The following is a 25922-nucleotide window of genomic DNA, read 5'->3' as shown; positions in this document are numbered from 1 at the left end:
ATAATCTACACACAGTAGTAGATTAGCAGAAAATGGTGACGTGGCTTGTTATGAGTGAGGACAAACGGAGCTTTTGATATTTTTTTCAGATAGAATCTTCTATCATTTATCTTTCTAAATTGCAAAGCTTTTTAGTGAATCTTCTTCATTCAAAGCCAGAGAAAATTTAGAGAGAGAGAGAGATGATTCAACAGTTGCAGAGCACGCGTTCATGGAACTCTCCTCGAATTTCGATGTTTAATAGGAATTGTTCCTCTAAAAGGTGATTTGAGTTCTGTTTGATTGAATTGGATGGATGGAATGGAAATTAGCAACATTGTTCTGTTTTTTTAATTCTTTTTATGGGTTTTTAGAAATTTTAGTGTTCTTTTTTCTGAATATGTGAGAGTCTTGTTGATTGGCAGAAATGAGAAAACTATAATTCTTTGTTTTGATCTGGATTCAAATTAACTTGATTACTGATCCAAAATAAAAAATAAAAAATAAAAATAAAAAAAAAACTTGATAAATGAATCTAAAATCAGTTAAATTTGGCCAAATTTTGTTAATGAAGGTTGATTGGATGGATTCTTGTAAGTTTAGTTTAGTTCATTTGAGTTCTGGTTGTTTGAGTTGGATGGATGGAATGGAAATTAGCAGCATTGTTCTGATTTTTGTTCTTTTTTTTTTGGGTTTATAGAAATTGTAGTGTTCATTTTTTTAATACATGGCAGTCTTGTTGATTGATAGAAATGAGAAAGCTATGCTAATTTGTTTTGATCTGGATGAAAAACTGAACTTGATGACACTCCCAAAAAAAAAAAAAAAATCTGAACTAGAGAAATGGATGCCAAATTAGTTAAATTTTGCTCATTTTTGTTAAAAAAATATAGAATTCAATGGATTTTTTTTTTTTTTTTCTCTTGACATGTGAAAATTTTATTGTAATCAGAAAACAGTACAAAAGTGAGTGGCCAAGCTAGCCACCCAAAAAGGATACCAAAAAAAAACACAAAACAAATGAGTGGAGAGAAACCACGCTCCACTCAATCAGAACATAATAAGTCCCATCTAAACATAAAGTCTTGAAAGAAAACGCCATTAAATTCCGTAAGGATTATGCTCCAGAGGAATATTAGCCCTACTATTGACAGAATGACCTCTTGCAGCGCATGCTTTTCCCCTTAAAAAATCATACCCCTGCTTTTAGGACTTTGAAGTTGTGAAAATCGACTGTGCAAATAGTGTTAAGATTCAACTTTGAGTGAACAGATCCTTATCCAAATGATCCAAATTGTTTAATTTCTTGTAGGATATTTGTTTTCGAGTGCCAGTGAATTGGTTTCCTGCACATTAATCCTTTTCCGAGTAATTCTTGGACTCATAGGTGGTCTCAAAGCACTCTTGTTATCGACTCTTGAAATCATGGGATATTGATTGTTTACATCCCCCATTTGATACAAAGAATATCTATAACACAAGTTCTAGGACTCAATACACATTTTGTCACATTGGCATACTTGTCTTTGCAGAAGAAGTTTTTTTTTTTTTTGGAACCAAGGTATCTGGGCCTCTTAGAGCACCCGACTAATCCTTGGGGGATGGGTGGGTGTGTCTGTGTGTGTTGGGGGTGGGGGGGATGTACAGTCCCCTCCCCCCCTCCACAAAAGAGTAATTTTTGGGATAAATCCCCAAGGGGGGGATTCAAACTCAAGACCTTTGCTCCTGAGGCGTGGTCTTGGCCACCTCACCAATCCTTGAGGGTTTGCAGCACACTATTATGGCTTCGAATGGTTGAAAGAAGTGCAATATTGTTTCTTTTGCTCGATCTAGGCTCCTAATGCCAAGTATGTAAATCTCTCTTTTCCAATTAGAAAACTCGTAGGAATAGATGGGAAATGGAAATACATGGATAGTTCCTAATAGTGATGCAACCAGAATAACATGCTGCCCCTGGTTGAACTGTTAACTTGGCTGTATGAGTTGGATTCGATGCGACTCTGTTGAATTCCTTTTGTATTTGGATGAAAACTAAGCCTTTAATGAAGTTGTTTACTTTGCTGAATCTTACTGATTCAGCTGAGTCTACGTATATCACCAGAATTTGTTGATGTAGTTTTTGGATCTGTTTAAGAAGCAACGGTTGAGTGGTATTACCGGTATTCTTGCAGTGGAAGTTTGGTATTTTTGTTGTATGTTCCTATGTGGTGTTGGTGCTTGGGTTCTATTTAAATATGAGCGGTGAGGTAGGTTATGTACTTCATTGAAGGTTTAACCTACAGTGATATCTATTTTTTATGTATGTAAAGGTCATATCTTGCTTCGTGCCATCCTACTGCATCATACCTAGTTGAGGCCCATTTATAGTCTTGTACTGGTTTCCTTTTTATTTTATTTATTTATTTTTGATTGGTTTACTGGTTTCCATATTAATATCAACTATCAACTACATCGTGGGAGAAAGTAATATAAGCAGTTCTGTTGAAATTTTAAATCTTCTTTATGCATATGATGGTAGAAATTCCTGTTGACATTTTAAAATTTGTATCATGGTACATTGTTTACTGAATTAATGGAAACCCTAATGCTGAATGTACTTGCAAATAGTTATGACTTCAAATTTATATGCAGTGCTTTAAAGTTCCTAAGGCACACTTGAGGCGTTTTGGGTTCTTGAGGCGAGGTGTAAGCCTTGAGGTGCAATGAGGCTTAAGCCATGACAATTTTATAAAAAATCCCTAAAATATATAAAAATCATAATAAGTTCATACGAAAGAAAAAACCCCATAATGAAGCAACATTATGATGGGATCACTATAGTATGCTCTTTTATTTTCCAAACTTTCAAAATAGTTTTGGCTAATCTTCTTATTTTTCTCGTCCTTTCAATAAATAAAAGCTTTCATCTCATTTTTAACAGCTTCGGATGCATGTGAACACGAAGAACCATTTTTCTAGTCCACACAAGATGGTCTATCAGTTTTTTCATCCATCTTTTTACTGGATTAGAACGATACATACATTATGCATACATGTATGACTTCCCCGAACCAGTATTTGATCCATCAACTTCAACCTATGCTTTCAAGTGTGTCTCTTTTATTACCTCCACCTCTACCCACTTGTTTACTACTTCCTCTAGTCATTGCTAGCATCCACCATCAATAATAGGAAGAACAAAACACATTATTTTTTATTTTTATTTTTTTGCAAAAACATAAAGAAAATGTATATAATAAACATTTAGCTTAAATACTAGGTAAAGTTTTGGTTTGATGATTCTATTTGACGCAAATCTTCGTGAGAAACTCATAAGAAGTGATAGAATCGAACTAGGATGAGAAAAGGTAAATAAGTAAAACAAAGCAAGTAAGCAAAAAAAGAATTAAAAATTGGAGGTTCGGTTCGATTTTCCAGTCAAGATTGAGGCTTAAGCCTTTTTAGGTTGAGCCATAAGCTTTTTTCTGTTGAGGCTTAAGCCTCAAATAATTTTGAAGGCTTAGGCCTTGAGGCATGTTGGCTAAGCCTCTCATTGAGGCGTAAGCCCCACTTCTCAAGGCTTAAGCCTCACGCCTCACTGTTTATATGTTCAGGGATAACCTTATGTGTATAGAATTATAATGGGAGTTACCCAAGCTGAATTTGATTTTTTTTTTTCTTGACATTGTGCATTGTTCTTGTCACGATAAATATATCAGAATCACCATTTTTCCTCCCATGAACAAAGAAAACTTTTTAGTATGACAAGCAGTGCTCATCAAATCCCGTAATTCTGTATATTTGTTTTCTAAAGATATTCATTTAGAAGAGCAGTTTGTTTTACAACTATGGTTCCTGTATTTCTTTTTTGTGTTGAATCTATAAATACTAAGAGTTGACGATATATGTTCTTCTACAGAAATTTCTTGTCATTCAAGTGTTGGTTGATCCAGTCTTCAGTGTTCAATGCTCATTCTTTTTTGAGATATAATGGAGGTGATCTTCAAGCTCTCTCCCTGGAAAATGTAGAATTAGTATCTTTATATGGTATTACTCCATGTTTGAAAGCATTATATGTTCAATTTATTGGATTGCTGTGCTTGTTTTGCAACATGAGGTTTGGTAATTTTGGCATTGTGAATCTAACAGTTCTAAATTCTACATAAGGTATTAGTTAAAACAAGAAAGAATGATAATCATGTACTGACGAGTGCCTTTCTGATTTAAAGGGAAAACTTAAACAAATACTCTTCAAGTGTGATCATTGTTGTCAATTAGAAATTTAATGCGAATAGGATCTACTGATGAGTTGTTTAGGTTAAAAAAACTCATGCATAGCGTCATTACAATGCCCTAATCCCATTACCTTATGTTTCATAGTTCCCCTCGCTTAACACCTGTTTTATAATTTTTTATTTCATTTTTTTAATGTTATTTTAGCATAGCTTTTTAAAAAAATATATTTTTTGATTTAAAATTATGGCACTATTTTAAGTCTCTCTTTCTCTCTGAAAATAGTGGCTGTTGTAATGGTGTTTTAACAGTTTATAACAGTTTTAGATTTACAATTTCATATTTCTAATTTGGTCTTTGTAAAACACGTTTTTGTAACATGAAGTGTGGACCCTACCTCTATAATGTAACTCTGTTTTAATGGCCTTATCAGTCACACCAACACACCATTATGTCATTATACCGAACCTTCTTAAACATAGATAGTCATCCATGTTGTGATCTTTTTTATTTACAATTTTGCTAGGGCAACCATGTCCATTACCTTATTACCTCTTATAATATCCTTAACTGAAGCACCATAATCTATCCAATCTGCTACATCCAAGACTACTATTTTGTACTGTAACCCAAGGTTCTCTTAACACAAAAAGATTGGTGACATTATCTCCTCTTTATTCTTTCACATAATTCTGAGGAACTACAATTATTTCTTACCAGGAAAATGGGAGGTCAGTTCTCAAAGCATCTGGAACAGGATAGATTCCTCTGCATCATCAAATGCAATGGATTCCACATCTTTTAAGATGAATCTGGAAAGTAGTCCTCAGGTAGAGACCATTGCACTGCTAAGACAAAAAAAAAAATCTAAAATAGGACACAATGTATGAATGGTGTATACTCCTTTCACTTAAACATGAGCATCAGATTTTATATTTTATTCCTCTCTTTAAATCTAAGCAGATTTTATGCTTAAATTATATCATATTTTAAATCTTTTTATTTGTATTATTAATATGTGAACTAATGCACAATTATACAATGGCTGTAAACATTGACTTGAATTTATTTCCTTCTGCATTAGGAAGAACAAACCTATATAGATATGGTTTTGATCTATGTTATGCCGCTAAGAATAATAATTCATAGTTTACAACTTCATATAACTAATGGATTTTTCTATGTTATTCAGCAGCATATGCAGGGCCAGCAAGCTGGGTTTCTTATAGAATCTCTGTCATCCTATCTCTTATTTAGATTGACAGCATTAAATTCCATTCATGCATTGGTGAACATGGTTCAAAATTCTTTTCCCCACTTTCTTCAAGCTTTTAAGGCAACTGGGTCGCCTTTTGCTTGTATATCTAATTCCATGAATAAACCTGTACCTCTACAATTGGATTTATCCTTGCCAGCAATTCAAGATATTAGATGGAGTTTCGCACGGTTAATTTATTTATTCAACACTCAACTTGAGAGAAATGTTGCCACGTAAGTGATACATACATGCACTTCATTATGATTTGAGTGCTCAAGCAATGTACAATGTCTTTTGGCTTACATATTATGAATTTTTTTATGTGATTAAATCCTGATGTATCAATTCAGGCTACCTAGAAAAAATGTATTCAATTCAGCATCATTTTGTTTGAATAATATGGTAGTTTTTTAAAGGGAAACTTTCCTTTTTGAACTTGATATACTTGCTCTTGAAAGTGAAAATCTCAGGGCATATGGCCTTACCATACCTTAAGATGAAATGGAACATAGCCACCGGCATATTAGGATCATCAACTTTGATTTCTCTTATTTTGTCATTACGTTCAAATGAAACATTTCTTATATGTAAGAGCTCATCAATATTGGGAAATCACTATACTTATGGACCAAATAAACTTCAATAATCAGTTGTCGATATGTTTTTGATTGCTAATAAGAAAATTCTGTTGACAAGAGAAGAAGTAAATTTGCAGAAATCATCTCAATGTAACATAAAATGTCTCTGAGTGCTTCTTTAACTGAGAATGTCTCCTGTTGCATCCGTGCTCCAAATTATATGGGGTTAAGAGATATCCAATCTATTCACGTAGTCCATAAAATAGTTTAGTATATTGCGCAATCTCCAAGGTTGCAAAACATTTAATGCTATCCATATTATAACATTTCTCAAATCTCCTTAATTAGTGATTGGGTCTCAAAACTATCCTCCTACTTAGTGTTTTGACTTTGTTGAAATACTTGTCTACTAGACCGGTGCCTCAGTAATTCCTAAAAACACTTCCAAAGTCAGCCATGCTCATGTTCAACCATCAAATTTTGATTCAATCCACTTAGCAAAGAAGTTGGACTTTATTCTTTCCACCTATCTTGCATGGTTACGAGTGCGAGTGTCACAATCTAACATGTGTAGAAAGTGTTTGATTTGAGTTTGGCAAACCTTGACAAGTAGGTTTCATGGACTTGATGTCATATTTAAAATAATTTAAAAATAATAGAGTTATTTTAATATAAGAATAAGGATAATACTGTATTATGTGATGGGATATGTTATGGTGTCTCTCACGTACCTATAAACGAGCATAGATCTATTTAATGTTATATTTTGTGAAAATAAGCTTCATTTAGAAGGGGTAGAACCCATAAGCTGTTACGAATGCTAATCACAATATTGCATTAACTAAAGAAAAAAGAATGCAAAAGTCTTGCGCAAGAGAACTTGGACAAGTACTCCACCCTCTCGTCCATGCAAAATACCTCCCCTAATTAGTTTCAATATATTATATTAGAAAATTTCACGATTATCTATTAGAAAAATCACAATTAACTATAGTAGTTCAGGACATTAGATATTTCTTAATTGTTAAGGATTACTTGAAAGCTACATGTATGATGAACTTATATAGTCTTGATGATAAAATTAAATTGTTGACATATTTTGATGAAATCCAGTTTAAATGGCTGCTTTTATATATTAGCATTTTTTATAAGTCGAATATGATTATAGAAGATTGGGGTTGAGGAGACCAAGATTGAGAAAAATAGAAATATAGCAAAAAAATAAGTAAAAGAGCTCAAGCTCAAAAGAATGAACCAATGTCCAAACTCAAAAGAATGAAACTCTCCTCCATCATTAGGAGCTTGAGCAGAACTTCCTACCCTTAAAAGGATGAATAAAAAAATTGGCCCAAGAAGCCTGCTTTATGATAAAATGTTCGGATGTATATATCCTACTTGTTAACTTAGGGCTTATAATTTAGTTAAAACATTTGTGACCGTGATGATCGTGAAAAGGATGAGGATGTGGAGTAACAACAACCCCAAACACATCCACTAATTTTTGCTTATTTGTTTATCCTTGGTTGTGTCCTTGAAATGTTGAGAAGCATTCATCATCTGGTGCTTGGTGTTGTCCATCTACTCCCCTTGTGACCTCACCATCACTGATATATCCAGAATACCTGGTGCTTCACCAAAAGCTCTTCTTGATTTCCTTTAGAAATTTGTCTTTTATCTCAACTACCATCCAGTGTCTCAAGCACCCTCACATTTCCATGATTCTGTATAGATTATACTAGGTTTTAGATATGAACCTAAGAAATATGCCAAAAGCGCATAGGTGTTAATGGTGTAAAAAGTTAAGCCCTCTTTTTGGGGTCGTAACACATCACCGTGCTCTAGTTGACATCATGTCCCACTATGGTGGCTTTCACACTAGAACCCTATTTCGAGGCCCCTAGGTAGCCCAACCCTCTCTTCAAGACTCCGTTGCTCCATTCATTTAGGTACCCTTCTCAAGCCCCTAGGTAACCCTTTCCCCAAGATGCCCCTTCCACTGATACACTCGGTCTAACTTTGTGGATGCCTTCACTTTGGTATCCTTGTTTTGGGAGGGAGCCCTTTCCCCAGGTTTCTCTTTCAGATTTTTGAACCCAAGATGTGGAGTTGGCTTTGATACCGAATGATACAAACTTAACCAATACACCAAAAGACTTATGTATTGATGGTGCAGAAAGTTAAGCCCTTATCTCTTTGTGACCATAACAGCCTTTCAAACCAAGAATCCAGATAATGCAAGTATTGAATAGGCTGAAGAAACTGTCATGAATGGATGTAAGGGGATGATGGAACACTTGAACTTCAAATTTCTAGGTTTTTCAAAGCCCATAAATTTTTATGGAGTGTCTAGTTGGTTTACTCAAAGGATTTTTATAAATTTCTTTCCAAGATTCATAATATGTATTATACTATTTTTACAAGATTCTACTTTTTGGGTTAAAATTGGCTTTAAATCCTTAGATATAATCATTGGTGGCAAGATTTGAGGGAGTTTAGTCAGTTTGATCAAATAAAAAAATGGATGGGATTTTTTTCTTTGCCATTTTGCTTTATTTTAGGATTATTTGGATGATTAAACAAATGAAGATCAAAGGTTGCAATTATGTGGGATTTTAGGGTTTATTGCTTTGGAACAAAAATAGGAGAACGATTCGGAAACCCCTATTCCTGATAAGCAGCTCATGTCAATATGACTGTCTATATGATTTTTAGGATAAGAGAAAATGGCGCAAGAATAACTGAAACTCCTCCCAAATATAAACTATTGCAGCATTCTCACTTCCAAAGGGCACAATATACAAAAGGGAAACAACAAGTAGCATAAGGAAGTTTGGTAAAATACAATGAACTTGAATTACATATAATTTTTAAGTGATTCATTTCAATTTATGGAACTTCAACATTATTTGTGACAAGAATAGTTGGTGATGTATGGCAAATTGAATAAAACGTTCTTTCTTCTTTAATCATCAAATTTCAAAGTGTGCTATTGTAAAGGATGCATTTAATTACAAGATATTAAGAGTGTTTATGGGTGGAGTCCGCTTATTTGTTATTTGCTTCCTACTTATTAATAAGTCATATTTTGGATTCTTTATGTGTGTGTGTGCATAGTACATGAATATTCACATGGGGCAATATGTAGTCTTTATTTATTTGACCTGAATCATTTTTCATGGGTGTTTTATAGGTTCTTTATAGTGCTCCTTGTAGCGTGCTTCTCATTTGTTGTCATGGGAGGTTTTCTATTTTTCAAGTTCAGGTAAAATACAAGCTCCTCCTTAATAGACAATAGTTATTTTGCAGTTCTATTTTGGTTTTTAATACATGTTAAGCTGTATGATGTTATACACCCTGTTTAGTTATACTTTCATAATCTTCTTTAGTTTAGTCTGCATTGCTCTATCTATTTACCCTCAACTCATAAAATAGATTTACTTGAATGTTGAAACTATTATTGGCTTTAAGGCACCAAAAAATGAACCATAACTAACACAAACTAGCATTGTCTTTGGTAAGCAAAGAACATGAACAAACTCAAAAAACCCAACCTAGATTTATAGTTCCATTTCAGTTCAGATGTAAGACTTTTTAACTGTTCCAATTATTTGCTGAAACAAGTTCCTTTTGCTCCCATAATCACAAATCCCAATCTCTAGAATTTTGGCAAGAAACAACCTTACTTGACCAGGATCTGTTCTATAGGCTAGTACAATACTCCCCCCCCCCCCCCTTCTTTTTGGTATAACAGGGAAATGTTTTGTTAAAACATAAACAAATTATGACATAAAAAAAGAAAGGGTTGGGATCCGTTGACTCCTATGAAGGATTCATGAAAAAAACACATGATCCCAACCCTTTAAACACAAAATCCAATGGTTGAGATTTATGAGTATCTTGATAGCACAAATCTCGGAGATACGTACCCCGAGGATAAATCTCAACCATTGGATTTTGCATTTAAAGGGTTGGGATCACGTGTTTTTCTCATGAGTCATTCTTAGGAGTCAAGGGATCCTGACCCAAAAAGAAATACTTGCCAATGTGAAGCTACTAATAAACTCTATAAGAATACTATCACTGTTTTTTTTTTTGCTTCATTTGTAAATCTAGTGGAGAATCTGGTAATCATCTCCTAGACCTTTTTTGTTGAGGAAGTCTCAATATTTTCCAAAACTTTGGGGGTTTTCCTAGTTTGGTCCTAGCCCTTTTTCTAGTTGTGGTATCTGACTCCTTTTGCCATTTGCTGGGGCACTAAGGAAAGGATCAACAAAACCTTTGAAGGGAAGTGGCATTCTATCTAGGAAATGATTATACTAGAGATTTTGAGAAAATGATCACTTAGAGCATTGTGACTGACTAGATTTGTATTTTATATTTAAACATAAACATTACAATTATACCTTCACTATATACACATAAAAACTTAAAATATTCCCCTTCATGCTATAGAACATATGCATCAAATATGCCTAGCATGACAGAAAAATGACGAAGAATAGTTGACCCAACAGCTTTGGTGAAGATATTGTTGAGTGTATATTTTCCTCCACTCACGGGTGTGTCATGACAAGACAATGAAAACAAAGATATTTAATGAGAAAACTTCTGTGTCATTCACATAGGAAGACTCTCTTTTTATATATGCTGGAGCATTTTATACAAGGAATGTTTATAGCAACAATATCTCCAAGATTGGTTTTCTATACTAGGAAGGTTTATAATTACAATATTCCCAAGATTAGATATTTACAATTGATTTCCTTAATCACAGGCAATTTCACAACTCAGCAAATTATCTCCCTTAATCATAGGCAATCTCACAACTCAGCATGTTTTAGGATCTGATTTTATCTCACCAGAATTAGCTCTAATATGTCATACCCTGGTTAAGCATTATGACCCTCTTATATTCATAGCTTTTCCCCCCTCCAAAAGATCAGGCCTTTGGAGCAGTCGGTTGGTTAACATGTTGTCAAAGCACTGGGTTTGAATAGTTCACGGGTTCAATTCTTTCCACACTTATGGGTGAGGGGGAGTGTTGAGTGCATATTTTCTTCCACTCTCAGGTGTGCCATACCCCATTAAGCACTATGACCCTCTTATATTCATAGTTCTCCCCCTCTCCAACAGATCGGTCTTTTGGGGTTGTCGGTTGGTTAACAAATACTTGCTAATTGTTAAGAAGAAGGAACATATTGAAGGATTAGAGCACCATCACAAAACCTTTTATTTAATAAAGTGCACACTACAATATGTTTAGTCCTCTAATGAAGAATTGAATCCAATGCAATCTTATGAGCTGCCTCATTATCCCAGTGAAGAGGCATTGAACCACTAATGGGAAAACCTATTAAATTTCTTGTGTGGGGGATGATCTTGGAAATGTGCCTAAGGCCCTAAGCATCATCTTGTTGAGTGGAAGAGTGTTTCTCTTCCAAAAGATGGGCAAGCTTGGGAATAAAGGTTCATGAAACCATGAATTTTATCTTGATGAGAAAGTTGTTTCGGAGGTTTGGAGGTGAGGCTTCAATTCATGTTTTAAAATCCTTCATTGTCATAACTATGCGGGGAGCTAAGAAGAAGTTGACAATATCACAGTGAAACGTTCATTTGTCAATGCATTCTTTATCTTGTCATATGCACCAAGCAAGTTCTACATTTAAATTTGAGGGAAATCTCTTCAATTCAAATTTATCTATGTCTATCTTTTTTCTTACTTTTCCAAATGGGAAGTCATAAAATTGTTCATTATTTAAGTTTGATTAAGCTATTTCTGTTAAACCTCACTTTAAATACGCTGTCCTAAAAATATCTAGATTACTTATGTATTTGCTGCAAATTCAATACACTATTCAGCAATATCTTTTCTTGATAATTTTCATCTAATTGTTCTTTTTATCCCTTCATTCATTTAATACTGCATACATGTTTCTCTAATTAGGAAGTGTTCATCATTAAATAACTCAGGGGTAGTTCGCAACCTCTGGAGGACTGCTTTTGGGAAGCTTGGGCTTGCCTTTGTTCATCATCTACTCACTTAAAGGTGTGAAACCGTCCCATGAAAATTCTATTTTTTTCCCCTCTCAAGTTGTTTGTTCTTGGATATTACCATTGCTTTTTTATTGTAATGTAATAGTCAGATACGGATAAGTTTGACAATTTCAGACCATTGTCTTGTTGCACCACAGCAAAGAACACGTGTTGAACGTATTCTTGGTTTTGTCCTTGCTATATGGGGCATTCTATTCTATTCGCGCTTACTGAGCACAATGACAGAACAATTCAGGGTAATTATTTTTTTAATAATACATGTATCAGAACTTTTTTTAGAGAGCTTCTATTGCCTCACCAACTTTTGCTAATGCCACCCCAAGATGTGTGCTAATTCTTTAGTGATTGACTTATGAATTGGGGTGGCGTTAGGAAAAGTTGGTGTGGCAATAGAATCTCTCTTTTTTATCCTTGCTTAATCATTGGAGGATGGCATCCTCATGACTAGTATCTGGCAGAATAATATGCAAAAGCTTCGAGAAGGAGCACAAATGCAAGTTTTGGAGGCCGATCATATTGTTATTTGTGGAGTGAACAGTCATCTGAACTATATATTAAAGCAGCTAAATAAGTATCATGAGTTTGCAGTCCGCCTTGGTACTGCTAAAGCTAGGTAATTGTGTTTTAAACCATCAATATAGATTTGTTGGATTTTCATGATACTAGATTCCTTAAACCCTTTCGTTTATGCATTACAGGAGGCAAAGAATTCTTCTCTTATCTGATCTTCCAAGGAAACAAATGGATAAGATTGCAGACAATATAACAAAAGACCTAAACCATATTGATGTCCTTACAAAGAGGTGAATACATGTTTGTTAGTTGGTTTCATTTATACCACGTATGATATGTACATTATGGAAATAATTTCCCTTTTTTTTTAGAACCCTAATGTCATCTGTATTTAGTTTATCTTTCTTGGAGAAATGTGCCCTAAACTAAAGGAAGTGATGGAAGCACAAATGATAAATGGAAGCAATCTGCAAGTACAATTTGTCCCTTAACATAATGTAGAGATCTGCAATTGATTTAGAACCACCAAGAGAAATGGCAGGGATTTGATGAACACTGTGTCCAAAGGTGGAATTGGAGCATATTTCTTCATTCACAACTCACCAACAAGCCTCGAAAGAGAAGTCCACCAAAAAGCCTCTACTGCCCTTTAAAGAGTGCGAACTCATCACACAAACGCTGGATTCACCAGACACTCCAACAGCTTCCTTAAATATCAAAATCATGGACAATGGTGAAGAGGGTGTGTGGAAACTAAATAAGGGATATAATAAATAAAGGGCATCAATTGTACTGTAACAAGATGCAAATAGCATACCAGGCGAAAAAACAGACTATCAATTTTGGTCAAAAAGAGTAATAAATGACCAAGCAACTAAGACCCAAATAAAAAATAAGTGTGGGTTTCGGCAAAGCTGATCAAAGCGATACAAACCACAACAGCCTCAATCCAGTCAGCCGCAAGTCTGTTGGCATTCATCGTATTGTCTGCTAACGACGGCAGATGAATGGCAGATGTTCATGGATATGGTACCAAAATTTAGAGCTCAATATATGAAAAAGATTGAGTATTCAATGGAGTAATTAGACACGAAAGCTCAAAAACCACTTAAGAAAAAGAAGAAGATGAGGAGAAAGGAAAAGGAACAATATGGAGAAACAGGGGGGTGGGGGGGAGATTGTAAAATTCTCTCTCTAACCTAAAAGCTATTAAATATGAGTATGAGATTACATAAATGCCTTTAATGGGTTGTGGTGAGTGGTGACAAGGACAGTAACGCCCACAACATATGGCATGTGCCAATATCTGAAGTATAATTAGAAACACATGTTAAATCCTTACATTCTTTGACAGGATTCAGTCATTCTTTTGCTCAATTTCATCTTGCTGATCAACGGGTAGAAAAGCATGTTGGGAGGTGCTTCCTAAATCTACCAAATTTTCTCACTTCACATCCTCTTTTTACAAGGTTCACAAGCGGCTTCCCTCACATCTCTGGGTGGACATCCTTTCATTGTGACCAGAGCCAGTTTTAGTGTCACAGTGAACTCTTGCACGGTTTGATTGTTCGAATTCGGGCATTTTCCATTCATGTTCGAGATAGTGATGCCGTCTAATTCTTTTTCCAAATACTGTGCATAACCATTGTTATTCATGTTACTTCATCAGATTTTTTAGCTATTGCTGGAGTGCTTGTAGTCGTGGGTTTGGACAACCTGCATGAGATCTCTCCCTACTGGTGGACTTGTGTGGATTTGGATTTGTGGAGCATTATCTTTGTATCTTGATTATTAGAGAATAAAGCCATAACTTGCTCTGTGCTTTGTGCAGTGTAGGCGTCCCATCGACAATACCTAAGAAGAGGGGAGGGCTATCCTGTTAATTTCTGTTCTGTACCTGGCAAACAACGCCTAAACAGACTTTTTGATTCTCTAGCTAGAATGGGGATTAACAGAGAATTCTATTTAGTTAGAATTGCATGATTGCACCATGAGAGTTATGTACTTGTTTATAGGCCAAGACACATACCACCTAAAATCATTAAGTGTCCTATTTTAATTTAATAGGAGTGGAGAGTGGCTGTGGACTATCCTTTTATTATCAGGTTCCTTATGGTAACTATTGGGAACTTCTTTTCCGGGGCATAATCTTACTGGTTCTGGAGTAAGATTATTTGATATTGGGCAGATATTGTTTCCTCTTTGGAGTCTTGACTCTACAAGAATGCCTGTTGTGTTCTCTCTGTTGTGGTATCTTGGTGTGTCTTATACGTTGGGTAGATTGGTCGATATAGGTGCAATTTGAATCTTGGCCAAGTTCCCTGACATGAATCTGGTAGTGCATGTTCTAAGTGCATGGAATTCCATGCTCCTGCCAGCATATAATTATGATAATCTGGTGGCGACATTTTCGCACCTAAGCAATCCTAGTTGGTTATGACTAAGCAAGATTTGGGATTTGATTTTCAGGTTTACTATGATTTTGGTACTCTATGGAAGAGAAAACTTTAATTTATTTGTTATTTTTGGTAACTGTTTTCTGGTTATTAATTTCAGTTTGTGGAAAATTTTGGGTTTCCTCCCATGTCTTACACTTTGGTCTTCTACTTCTCCAGTTGCAGCCTTAGCTTGACAAAATCCTTTGAAAGAGCAGCGGCTGAAAAGGCACGTTCTATTATTATATTGCCAGCAAAAGGAGATCGGTGAGATTTTGATCTAATTTGAAGATTGACTTGTGTTTAGTTGAAGACTTCATGCTCATCCAAAATCATAAAACAAGTAGGGAATCTATGAATTTGGTTTGATCTCTATGAACTGATTGAAGTAATAAGTGTTGAGCAAAATGCTGATTTTTTCAAGCCTGGAAGTGTCGAATTGTGACCCTATGTTCTGTAAGAATGACTGAACCATGATAAAATATACCGTAAGTAGTGGGGATCACATATCATCCTTAGATCACGTAATTGAAGAAAGGATGATAGTTATTTACCCTCTTGAGTCAGAGATACTTGGCCAAACGTAAATAGTGGGATGATATATCATCCTTAGATCACGTAATTGAAGAAAAAGCGATAGTTATTTACTGATCGAGTCAAAGATACGTAGTGATCCTTGGTCTTCTCTTGATGGAGTAACATTCATATAGAGAAACGAACGAATATATGAAATTCATCTTCACATTATACTGGCTGCTTGAGTTAAGCGCCAGCAGGAAATAAAAAAGAAGCCTATTATAGATTTTCCTCTAAGCATATTGTTAAGTGATATTTGGATTTTCTTTTTAATTTGATTTATTTTTTCACCGCTGAAAAAATAACTCATTGCTCATTTATTAGCTATATAAGGCACAAAAGTAGGGTGAATAATGTTGCCTTATGATTGAGTAAACTATTTCTATTTTGTGTATGTTTAAGGTGTCTATTTAAGTAATAAAATGTGTACAAGCTTGCAATTTGGATTCTATTAGTCATGGTGGCAATACAGATTATTGCCCTGCAGACATACTGTTGTTCATAAGTTTTCCTCTTGGAGGCAAAGCTTCTTCCTCCTTTCTTAAGCATCTTATAATATGTTCATGAAAGACATTTCTTTTTTCTGAGTGTATTCTATAAAGATGATAGATAGCTCCATCATTTTTAGGCAGGAGAGACCAAATTCCAATTGGTGCTTTTAAAATTTCCTTAACCCCATCGTAAATTTTTAAATGAATGACATGTAGGTTTTTTCCTCTCTAAAACCTCAAATACCAATTTGGGTTTAAGGAAATAGAGTAGAAAGGATTTTAGTTTGAGAGTTAGGGCTTGGGCTAGACCTTTATTGTTCGAAGTTGAGGGAGCATACTTAAACTGGTGCTGGTTGATTATCGGCTCAGCAGGGTTTCATAGGTTTGAATTTTATTTTATTGCCATAAATATGCAGAATCAAATAAAAAGAAGGAAATTGACCATTTCCAGGAAGCTGATTTGGGGAACTCGAGTGCCATCCAAAGTTGCCTTGCCATCTTTATATAGAAGACAGTTCTTGTACTCACATAGATAATCTGATTAAGAGGAAGAATATTCCGAACATGTGTTTAGGATGCAGAAGCGAAGGAGAATTGATGAATCACCTCCCCATTCTCTGTAGCTTTATGAGATCATTTTGGAATCGAATTTTAGAATCCTTATGAGTATCCTGGATTTTCCTTGAGGCGCTTTTTGAACATCTTGAGGGATGGATGATCAAGTGCTTTAATAGCAAAGGGTGGGCTTTGTAGAGGCTTCCGTTCACGGAGTGCTAGGAAATTTGGAAGGAAAGGAATAATAGATATTTTGAAGGAGAAGTAGAGGATTTGGAGAATGTGTTTCTGGAAGGAAAGGATTTGGAGAATTGGTTGATATCATTCTGGATTGCAGGGGTTTAAGATTCTGATTTTGTGTCTAAAACCTGCCATTCATGTTGTTTAGACAGGGTTCCATACTGTAATTTTCCAATAAATGGAATGGGTATTGAAGGTTGGAATACTACCATTATGGAATTCTTTTTAAAACCATGTCGATTATATAAACTATCCCTGCTTTCTTCTTTCGATAAGTAATTCTTCTTTACATTCTCTCAACAACTTTTCTTGTTAGTTAATTAGTAACCACATTGGTAGATGCACGTTGACTGCTTCATTCATCTCATCTATTACAAGTTCTTCAATCATTGTATGTTGGGAGCACAAAGTACATGCTCTCTCATCCTCTTTTTTAGATAGGTCTCTCATCCACTTTTTGCAATGCTTTCTGGTCATGTTGTAGCCATTATCTAGAACTTCAGCTTCCATCATTTCATCTAGTGATTAATTTATGTCAATCATTTTAGTATTTCCCATTGAATTACTTAATTTTAGATTTTGAACTAACTAAGCAGGTATGAAGTTGATACGGATGCTTTTCTTTCTGTATTAGCCCTTCAACCTCTTTCAAATATGGCATCTATTCCCACCATTGTTGAGGTATATTATCATAGCTTTGGTCCTTGAAATTATAATGTAAATCCACCTTTTATGTGCATAGAATCAAGATGAATATGTGTGCATGATTTAATTGTAGGTTTCAAACTCCAGTACATGTGAACTTTTGAAATCAATCTCAGGGTTAAAGGTGGAGCCAGTTGAAAATGTTTCATCCAAATTATTCGTGCAGTGCTCTCGGCAGAAGGGACTCATAAAGATCTATAGACATTTGCTTAATTACCACAGTATTGTATTCGTTCTACTTCAAACAGCTTTAGACTCTTATATCTTCTTCTTTAGGTGTTCCCATGACGGCTAAATTACATTGGGTTGTAGGACACTAGGTTTTTCTTTTGCTTGTCTATTTTCTGACATGCTTTTTCTTTTTTATTGTTTCATTTTAGCAATATGAACAATTTCACTGAATTTATGGTTATGCTGTACTACCAGAATGATATTTTCGAAACCTCAGTTATTTTCTGTTAGTGAAGAGTTAGAAATTTTTCTATGGGAGCGTGAGAGAACTGTAAAACTTTAGATGCTTCTAGACACCATCCACAATGTAGTGTTGTATTTAAAGTTGGAAACTTGCAAAAAGGAGAAACAAAAGTACAAAAGGAAAGAGCAAAACACAGAAAAGAGAAGCAAAAGAGTCAAATCAGGACAGTTACATCTCATACTTAGGCCACTGAAATCCTTAAAAGGTTTACGACAAAAGAAAATAAGGCCTGAAATGCTAATGGTAACCCTTTACCTATCAAAAGAAAAATGTCAAAGGGTCTCAATGTTAACCTCCCAAATCCTCTTAAATATGATAGGATATATGTATACACAAACGCTTCCCCTTTAGCCTCTCTATTCATTTGTGATCACTTGAATTTCCATGTAATCTTAGCTAACAGCTATTTGATCATTAAGCATCAAATAAATGGCTTACCCATGAGATACAATGGGTACACAATCTGAAAATTTGTGCTTTTCGATCAGCTTGAGAATTTAGATTATTTTGTTAATGCATTTCTCCCATTTTAGGTAATTATTTTGGACCTGGATTGCACAACCTTCTATAGGCTTGAGTCCTTGATCACTAATATAAATAGATACAAAAGAGATCCTTTCGAAATCTACCCCTGCAATGGCATTGTTGGACATGGTCCCAGAAGGAAATCCCATGGTTCATCTTTATCTTATCCTCAAACTTAAAAGATTCAACTTTCTTTGAATGTGGAATTCCCCAGTATGAACCTCCACAATAGATGCAGATTATGTTGATCTCATCCGTTGGTTGAAGGGAAAATCTTTCCTGTCAGACTTGGGAGATGCTGCAGCTCTGTTGGATGAGATTTATATTCTATGGTTTGTTTCCTACTATACAGATCATGATTATGGAAAATTTAACTACATGTGTGCCTTTAGTATTGGTATTTGTAGTGATATATCAGCAAGGTTGATTGTTACCTCAACAATTCATTCTGCACTAGAAACATTTCTCCAGTGTGCTTGTTTAAATAATAGTAATTTCAATTGTGTAAGATTAAAAAAAATAATGATCTCTCTATCAAGCTTTGCTACTATTCATGTATTTGGTTTACTTCCACATAAGTCATTATAAGATGTTTGTGTCAGTGTCAAAGTGTCATAGTGGTCATTGTCCTAGGGCAGCCAATTTTAAAATCTTTCAGTTCAATTGAACTAACACTTTTTTGTAACCAAAAGTGTTCAAAATTTTCGTTATGACTTATTTTATGCTATAATTTCTCTCAATGCTCACTCTTCTAATATGTTTGTTGCTGCAGAAAATGTGTTTAATCTTTGCAACTTTCCAAATCAGGCGAGACTGAAGTATAAGTCTGTAAGACGTGGATTCCCAGAGGTGAGCCTTAAAAATCTAGTTATTACTGATTTTAAAGAAAACTTGCTTTTATTAAGCTAAGTTATCTTCTTTTTATATGCGTTGCCTTGCAGGCAGTTGTTTGTGGTCTTTATAGAAGTGGGAAGATATACTTCCATCCAAACGATGATGAAGTGCTGAAGCAAACTGACAAAGTAAAAAAGCCATTTGAATTTTGAAATTCAAGCACTAATCTCTTATCTTCTGATTTTCCTATTTTAAAAGTGGATGAGAGTAGTACTGGAAGACTTATAGGCTTATACCTCTGATGTTAATGCAAAACTTTTGAAGCTCAAGCAATCCTTAAGCCCTTATCATTAGACCTTTTTTTGTTCTGATTTCTCCAAACCTCTGGCATTTCATATATTGAAAAGCACGGGAAAAAAAAAATGAAACTTGGCATTTTACCATAGGGTTTGTCAATGGAGTTTTATTTTATGTGCATGTAACCATTGAATTCTTTTATTTTAATTTGTTATTCTTTTAAGTAATGAGTTGATTAACTTGTGTTTTTATGTCTCATCTGTTATGGTTGCAAAAAAACCCTAATAGCACTTATACGAGTCATAGTTAAAAAAAAATGCTAAAAAATAATAATAATAACCTATATGAGGTGCAGGACATATGCATGAGAGGAAATCCAAAACCACTCTATTTCTGATAGCCTAATAAGAAGAATTAGTTGATAAGATAACCAAAGTCCAGAGTTATAAAACCTAGTTAGATGCGAAACAGAAGAATCCTTGACTGTTTTTTAATAATAATGGCAACTTGTATTCTCATGATTTGCAAACTTTTGCACCTGAAAGATGGGCACCAGAGGGCCCTACAGTCACGATTGAGTACTTTCCCGACTCTTGCCAGTGTTTATGATTTGAACTTTCACTGGTCGGATACCAGTGACTTCATCTTTTTGGATGATATGTAATGCATTAATATCATTTAATGTTGTCTTCAGATGATGGTTAACTGTTTTAAATTTTCTACAGGTAACAATGTAAATGAGTTCTGTTTTTTGTTTCATTCATGTGATTGCTCTTGTAGGTGTTGTTCATAGCACCTATCAATGTTGCAAGAAAATCACAGGTTATATTTTCCAATATAATCAATGAGGAAAACAGTATTTCAGATTCTGACATTATAGAAAGGAATGGCAACTATGTCGAACACGCCCTACAGTTGAAAAGGACGCGGCTTGAGAATACTGTAAAACGTCCTCGAAAAGCAGGTTCAAAGGTGCAAGCTTCATCCAGCATATTCACTCTTAGGGCAGTATGCTTTGAAAATTTCCGGTGGTCACTCTGAATTAAAACCCTTATTTTTTGTATGAAGGCATCTGAGTTGAGTCTGGGACCGAAGGAGTGCATACTCATGCTTGGGTGGCGCCCAGATGTTAATGAAATGATTCTTGAATATGATAATTATCTCGGGCCTGGAAGTGTACTGGTATGCTGCAACATTCATAGACTAAAATGTTACTTTCAATATTAAGCTTTCTAGTTAAAACAGATATCTTAGAGATATATGTGAGATGTTTGCTCTTGGAGACTGTTAACTAACTACTCTGAAAGACGGATTTGTTGGAGAGGGGGAGAACTATGAACATAAGAGTATCACAGGGCTAAACTGGGGTATGACACACCCGAGAAGAGGAAAATGTACACTCAACACTCCCCCTTACCCATAGGAGTGGAAAGAATCGAACCCTTGACCTATACAAACCTAGTGCTCTGATAGCATGTTAACCAACCAACTACTCCGAAACACCGATCTGTTGGAGAGAGGGAGAACTATCAATATAAGTGGGTTGCAGGGCTTAACTGGGGTATGACACACCCGAAAGTGGAGGAAAATATACACTTATTACATTTATAGAAACTAGATGATAAAGGTTCAGATTTGTTTTGGTATTTATGCTTCATCTGGTTTTACTTATACATTTGCAGGAAATTTTATCAGATGTGCCTTTAGATGACAGAGACAAGGCGACTAGCCTTGTGCGTCAATACAAACTCAAAAACGTCCGGGTTTCTCATAGAGTATGGTCTCTTCCATCTAGTTGGACTTTCATGTTCTTATTTAAGAAACTGTGTTTGTTTTGTCAAACTTTTATGCTTCTTTCTTATATTGCAGATAGGAAATCCCATGAACTATGATACTTTGAAAGAGGCCATAATGAATATCCAAAATTCTTTGAAGAATGGGGAGGAAATTCCTTTCTCAATCGCTGTAATATCTGATAGAGAGTGGCTTCTCGGAGGTAATAGTTTGAAGATTTAGTTGTTTGAAAGTATCCTTGGACTGACATTCTCTTTGCAGATCCATCCAGAGCAGACAAGCATTCTGCATATTCTCTTCTTCTTGCCGAAAGTATTTGCAACAAGAATGGTGTGAAGGTTAGCATGTTATTCATTTATAGTGGTGATGATCAAGAGTCTTAGCTTTCGTTACAAATTTCCATGCATCCATCTAAATCTTCCACATTTATTTTTAGACAATTCTCCTTTGCTGACAGTAATTATTAGGCTCCACATGGGTTACCCGAGAAATCAAAATGGTAGTGCAAGAAATAATAAAACCAACCCCTAATTTGGAGATGTTACATGCCTAGTAAGTGTCTGCTCTAAAATTTGGCTGGCATCAGTAAAACAGGTCGCACCTTTTTTAGTTTAGCTATTCCGAACCATGTCATGATTGATCCATCCCTAGAAGTCGAACAATATAAAGTAACAAAGAAAGTAAAAGACTCTTAGATTCAAACCAGTTACACAGTCAGACCATTCACTAAGAACCAGCAAGATTATCATATGCTTGTTGTTGCAGACACTCATGTGGTAAAAACAGTACCAGTTGTGTTATTGCCGGAAAACATAGCCGATAGCATTGCTGGTTTTGTAGTGGGACTCCTGGTGTCTATGTCAATAAGACCCTACATGGGTATACCATCTAGGATCCATGTCAAATATTACTCAACTTTGGCACATTATTTTTATTTAAAAATAAACATATTTTTGAAAGAAAAAAAAGTAAAATTACTATAACAGATTATTTATTGCCACAACTCGGTACCCTACCCTCAGATTTGGGGTCATGTAGGTCACACCTTGACAAATACAAAAATACTTGACAACCTACGCCAGGTGACTTAACCATGTCTAGAAATGACAGAACAGGGTCTGGGATCCTCAAGAAGCATATAATTTACTTAAAATTTTTATGTCTTTTATGGGTTTAAAGCTTAAGAGATGCATTTATGCTTGAGGAGCATCTACATCTTCCATGCCTTTGTATATCATGATAATGAGTGAGTGCACTGCAGGTGGAGAACATGGCGGCTGAAATTCTCGACACCAAATTGGGCAAACAAGTAATTTTTCCTCTGATTGCTGATTCAATTTTCTGTACCAATGTTTGTGTTCATGCAAACAAGTTTAGTTTTCTATGCATGTCCAGGTTAAGGGTATTTATAGTTATTATCTTGTATTACCTGTAGATTACAAGAATTAAGCCATCCCTGACATACATTGCAACAGAGAAAGTAATGAGCCTAGTAACAGCTCAAGGTCCTGAATTCCTGCACTCATTCCCAGCTTTAATGGATTCTATATATTATATAGAAATTGGTTTTATGTCTAAAGTCCCCCTTTGCATGTAACAGTGGCAGAGAATGGTGAGCTGAATGAGGTCTGGAAAGATATTCTCAATGCCGAAGGAGATGAAATATACGTGAAGGTAAATACCATCATAATTTCAACTCTCAAGTTCCGAAACACTTTTCTGGATTAGCTACAGTTTCAAGATATTGGACTGGACCCACCACTCAATGGGACACAATCGCTAGATTGCCGTGATCAAAATTCATCCCAATCAGACTTTAAAGGAGTTACAGATAAAATGGTTGATGTTATCTGTTTGGGTTAATTTTAATTTTTTTGGTCCCATCAAATGTTGTGGGTCCCAAATGCTATTAGTCCTCCCGATTGTGGATTCACTGCAATATATATTTTGTTGAGATAACATAAATTTTGTTTAAATACATTAGGCAAGTAGAGGAAAATAAAATTGAGGGTGTTAGTTGTTATTTCAAACATTGTCAATTATACCTTTGTGCATCCACCTTTGCTTGTAGGATATTAGTCTTTATATGAAAGAAGGGGAGAAACCATCATTCTTCGAGTTGTCTGAAAGAGCGAATTTACGACAAGAAGTCGCCATTGGTTATGTGAAAAATAACAAGAAGGTAACAATTTCATTAGGTTTTTTATTTGAAATGGCTTGGATTCTCACTCGTAAGTTATTTTTTTGCAGGTTTTAAATCCAAATCCCAAATCAGAACCCCTTTCCTTCGAAATGACAGACTCACTAATTGTAATCTCTGAGCTTGAAGGAGAACAACCTTTGATCATATAAAATGTTGCATCATTCCTCGGCATTATTTTTCCTTGCTCATTGCTGCGGGGCCAACTCTGTATTTATCTTGGATTAATCAAGGTAAATATCAATTAAAGCCCACATATCCAATAAATATCTATAAATGATTTTGAGCAGTGATAGGTGATGGAGCCATCAAAAAGTAGGGCAACCCAATCACATCGTCGCCATTTATGCAAGAGACTTTGTTTTGTTTTGTTTTGTTTTTTTTTTTTAAACTTTTTTAATGAGGTGTTTGTATCATGGGATAATCATATTGAGTGAAGTCTACAAAAAAATGGGTAAACATTCTCTCTCATGGAATCACCCAAGAACACAGCTTACCATCCTCGATTCATGAGTTTTGCTGTTGCGATTATTCCCAGTGGTGGGTGGTATTATTAGTATATGTCCCTATTATGAATTTAACTGTCGGATGTGACTCGATAGAAATAGATTCACTAATCTTCACTCCTCTTCAAGTGGCAAACATGTAATTTAATTCATCGTCATGCATTATCGACATCTATACTTGAGTAGTTCGGGCTGACAAGACACTTGCCCTTGTGCACGATACACATGCATGCTCACACTATTTGTCCAGACTAGCCAGCTAGACGCTTGCCCTTGTGCACGATATACACATGCATGCTCACACTATTTGTCCAGACTAGCCAGCAATTGCCCGAATCCCGTAATACTCATGTTTTTACTCATTGTTATCGGTCTAGGAAAAATGCATATAAAAAATATAGAAAATAGAACATAGAATTTTACATGGTTCGTCAAGATTGCTTCTGTTCACTGGTGGTGGTGAGCTCTTTTCACTTGTGAAAGTCAAGGTTATGATCTCTTAACTCACTTTTTTCAGGTAAATTTGAAAATCTCTCGTAGAATTCCTAAAACGAGTTGGCTATGAATTTATAGTCCATGCAAAAGTCAAAATTGAAATTAGGGTAAAAGTTTCAAAATTAAAGAAAAAGCTAGCCAAAATTGTCGGTGTTGGCTAAGATATGTTCTCAACATTGACGACCACTCGAGCGAATATAATTTAGTGTTAGCTCTACCGGGGTGCTAAAAATTGGGTAGTCTCCTAACTTACCCAATTGCACACGGTAGGAAATTTGCGTGAGGTTGGGGCATGTGACTCTCGGAACAAGTCTCACCCCAAAAGGGGTGTGGGTTACCCTATGTTAATAACAACAAATGGTGTTAGCGATTGCAAGGGAGAATTACTTAATGGCTCCGGATGAATTTCTTTCTAAACCCCACTATAACTTTTAGTAAATCTTTTCGTTGCAAAAGTTTTGAATTACCAAAATGACACCTTCTTCACGTCTTTTAACATAATTAAAATTTTCATTTACGATTGTGGCCCATTTCGACAATTTGTGCCAATGAATGGAGAATGACACAAATCATAATTTTGAAGATTTATATGTGGCTTTTGATCTATTTTGATGATTTGTGATAACAAATAGCGAGCGGTGAATGACATAATTTTGAAGACCTATATCGATGATTTAAATTGTCAATATCATCCACTTTGGATGAGAAAATGGTCGAGACCAGCCAATTATAGTCCTCTATCAATGATTTAAATCGAGATCACTCTTGTAAAGAAAGGTTGATCTCAACTATTGGCTCAAAATAGGTCGAGATAGAACTATTTAAAAGTCGATATCAACCATTTCAAAAGCTGAACTCGATGATCTAACCATGAACCATTGATCTCAATGATTTGAAATAAATGGCATTTTAAGTATTCTTAAAAAGATTATCAGAGACCCACCCATGGGTTGCCTAAGTGGTAAGGGCAAGCATGTGAAGTGTGGGTTAGGCGCACGTCACGGGTGGGTTCGATTCCCCTCTTGGGTTTTTCTCATGATTTTACTGGGGGATCATGGTGGTGGGTTGTTGTGGTAGTCCTCGTGATTAGTTGTGGTGCTCGCAAGTTGGCCCGGACACTCGGTTAGCAAAAAAAAAAAAAAGATTATTAGAGGAAACAAGGTGAGGTGACATTAAAAAGTAATTGTTTTTAGAATTAAT

General features: G+C 35.3%; 1 protein-coding gene across 1 annotated transcript; it reads left to right on the top strand.

The window, feature by feature from the left end:
* On the top strand, positions 1–24338 carry LOC147395663 (ion channel POLLUX-like protein, putative (DUF1012)). Its single transcript, XM_086449814.1, has 24 exons — positions 1–262; positions 3878–3954; positions 4912–5021; positions 5384–5682; positions 9218–9289; positions 11998–12073; positions 12219–12317; positions 12540–12694; positions 12780–12884; positions 15210–15296; positions 17488–17572; positions 17670–17817; positions 19369–19445; positions 19538–19618; positions 20508–20699; positions 20796–20909; positions 21410–21502; positions 21597–21723; positions 21783–21859; positions 22783–22830; positions 22957–23026; positions 23122–23195; positions 23593–23703; positions 23772–24338. Exons 1-24 carry the CDS (start codon positions 183–185, stop codon positions 23871–23873), a joined length of 2559 nt encoding a protein of 852 aa, XP_086305940.1. The 5' UTR covers positions 1–182; the 3' UTR covers positions 23874–24338.
* The last annotated feature ends 1584 nt before the right edge of the window (positions 24339–25922 follow it).

Source organism: Akebia trifoliata, chromosome 8 (assembly GCF_017979445.1).
Source record: "Akebia trifoliata isolate Shusen 1 chromosome 8, ASM1797944v1, whole genome shotgun sequence".
Taxonomy (NCBI): domain Eukaryota; kingdom Viridiplantae; phylum Streptophyta; class Magnoliopsida; order Ranunculales; family Lardizabalaceae; genus Akebia; species Akebia trifoliata.
The sequence above is the reverse complement of the archived record's forward strand: the minus strand, read 5'-3'. Positions and strand labels throughout refer to the sequence as shown.